Here is a 1331-nt window from a genome sequence, read left to right as displayed (position 1 = left end):
GAGAGAGAGAGAGAGAGAGAGATGGGTCTTGGAGACACAACAAAGCAAAATTATAGCAATCACCTTGGCAAGTGAGATGAAACGTGAGCATCAGTCTCCCAAAATACTGCACCCGTTGACAAGATTTAACTGGCAAAAATGTAGGCTTTACACAGAAATTTGGGGGGCACTTTATGGGGTCAGTCAGGTACACCTACGATTCCGAAACAAACAAATCAATCGTTGCAATAGTGCAATTTTTATTTAGTTTTAGTTTTTTAAAAGTTCAGCTCGTCGGAAGACGTATTATGATACTATCCAACCTTGATCTCTTTCGTTTGGTTGCAATTAGAAGGTTGCGTAATTATGACAAGATTGCGACAGCAAGATATTGTTTAAGACGGAGTTACTAAACACAAATTTAAATAGATTAAGCTTCTCAAATCAAAATGTCAAGCAAACGTTCCTATGTGTTTATCTCATAAGCTTAGCGATAAAAATCTGGCTTTACACGTTTTTTTTTTCGTTTTTTTTGGGTGGGGGAGGGGGGGCATTTTACAGGGTCAGTCATGTACACCCAAGATTCCGAAACAAATAAAAATCAATCGTTGGAACAGTAGTTCTTATTTATTTTAAGTTTTTAAAATGTTCCGCTCGACTAAAGACGTATTATATTATCCAACATTAATCTATTTTGTTTGATAGCAAGAAGGTTGCGTAATTATGAAAAGATAGCGACAGCAAGATATTGTTTAAGACGGAGTTAGCCTACTAAACACAAATTTAAATAGATTAAGCTTCTCAAAAATCAAAATGTCAAGAAAACGGTCCTATGGACCTATCTCATAAGCTTAGCGATAAAAATCCACACGCGTGACAACGAATACTATTTTGTTTTGTTGGGTTTTGGTTTTTTTTTACTTTAGTAAGGCACGGTTTCTTTACTAGTAATTTCTTAATTTCTTTGTTCATCTGAGGCTTTGCTTATACCTAGTGCAAACTGCCAATCGGATTAATCGGACGGACTTTGGGCCTGTCAGATTTTCCTCCAAGGATGGGTCAGCTCAAAAGTTGCCATTTTGGTACAGTATCGACCTTTAAAAAAGTATGTTTGATTTTGAAGGTCACAGTCAAACTTTGATGAATTCGCGCGAGAAGTATTGACCCTGGAAGTCACGGTCGAACCCCGCCGCCCAAATTATCTAAACTGTTTCTATTGGGGTGTAAAACGCCAACATATAAAAAAAACAACAACAGCAGCTTGACGCCTTTGATTATTTCTAAGGCTTCCAGATGGAAAAATATAAGGAGAAACGACAAAAAAAGGTATACCTACAAAGTACATTGTCAGA

General features: G+C 37.0%; 1 protein-coding gene across 1 annotated transcript in view; it reads left to right on the top strand.

Moving 5' to 3' along the window:
• Positions 1-1033: 1033 nt before the first annotated feature.
• The window catches only part of LOC101859603 (zinc finger BED domain-containing protein 4-like), a 2445-nt gene continuing 2147 nt past the window's right edge, over positions 1034-1331 (top strand). Inside the window, exon 1 of the mRNA XM_005110559.1 lies at positions 1034-1037. Coding sequence (XP_005110616.1) covers positions 1034-1037 — 4 coding nt within the window. The remainder of the gene's footprint in view (positions 1038-1331) is intronic.

This window comes from Aplysia californica, unplaced genomic scaffold (assembly GCF_000002075.1).
Source record: "Aplysia californica isolate F4 #8 unplaced genomic scaffold, AplCal3.0 scaffold00909, whole genome shotgun sequence".
In the NCBI taxonomy this organism is placed as follows: domain Eukaryota; kingdom Metazoa; phylum Mollusca; class Gastropoda; order Aplysiida; family Aplysiidae; genus Aplysia; species Aplysia californica.
This window is presented reverse-complemented; position numbering and strand designations above follow the sequence as displayed.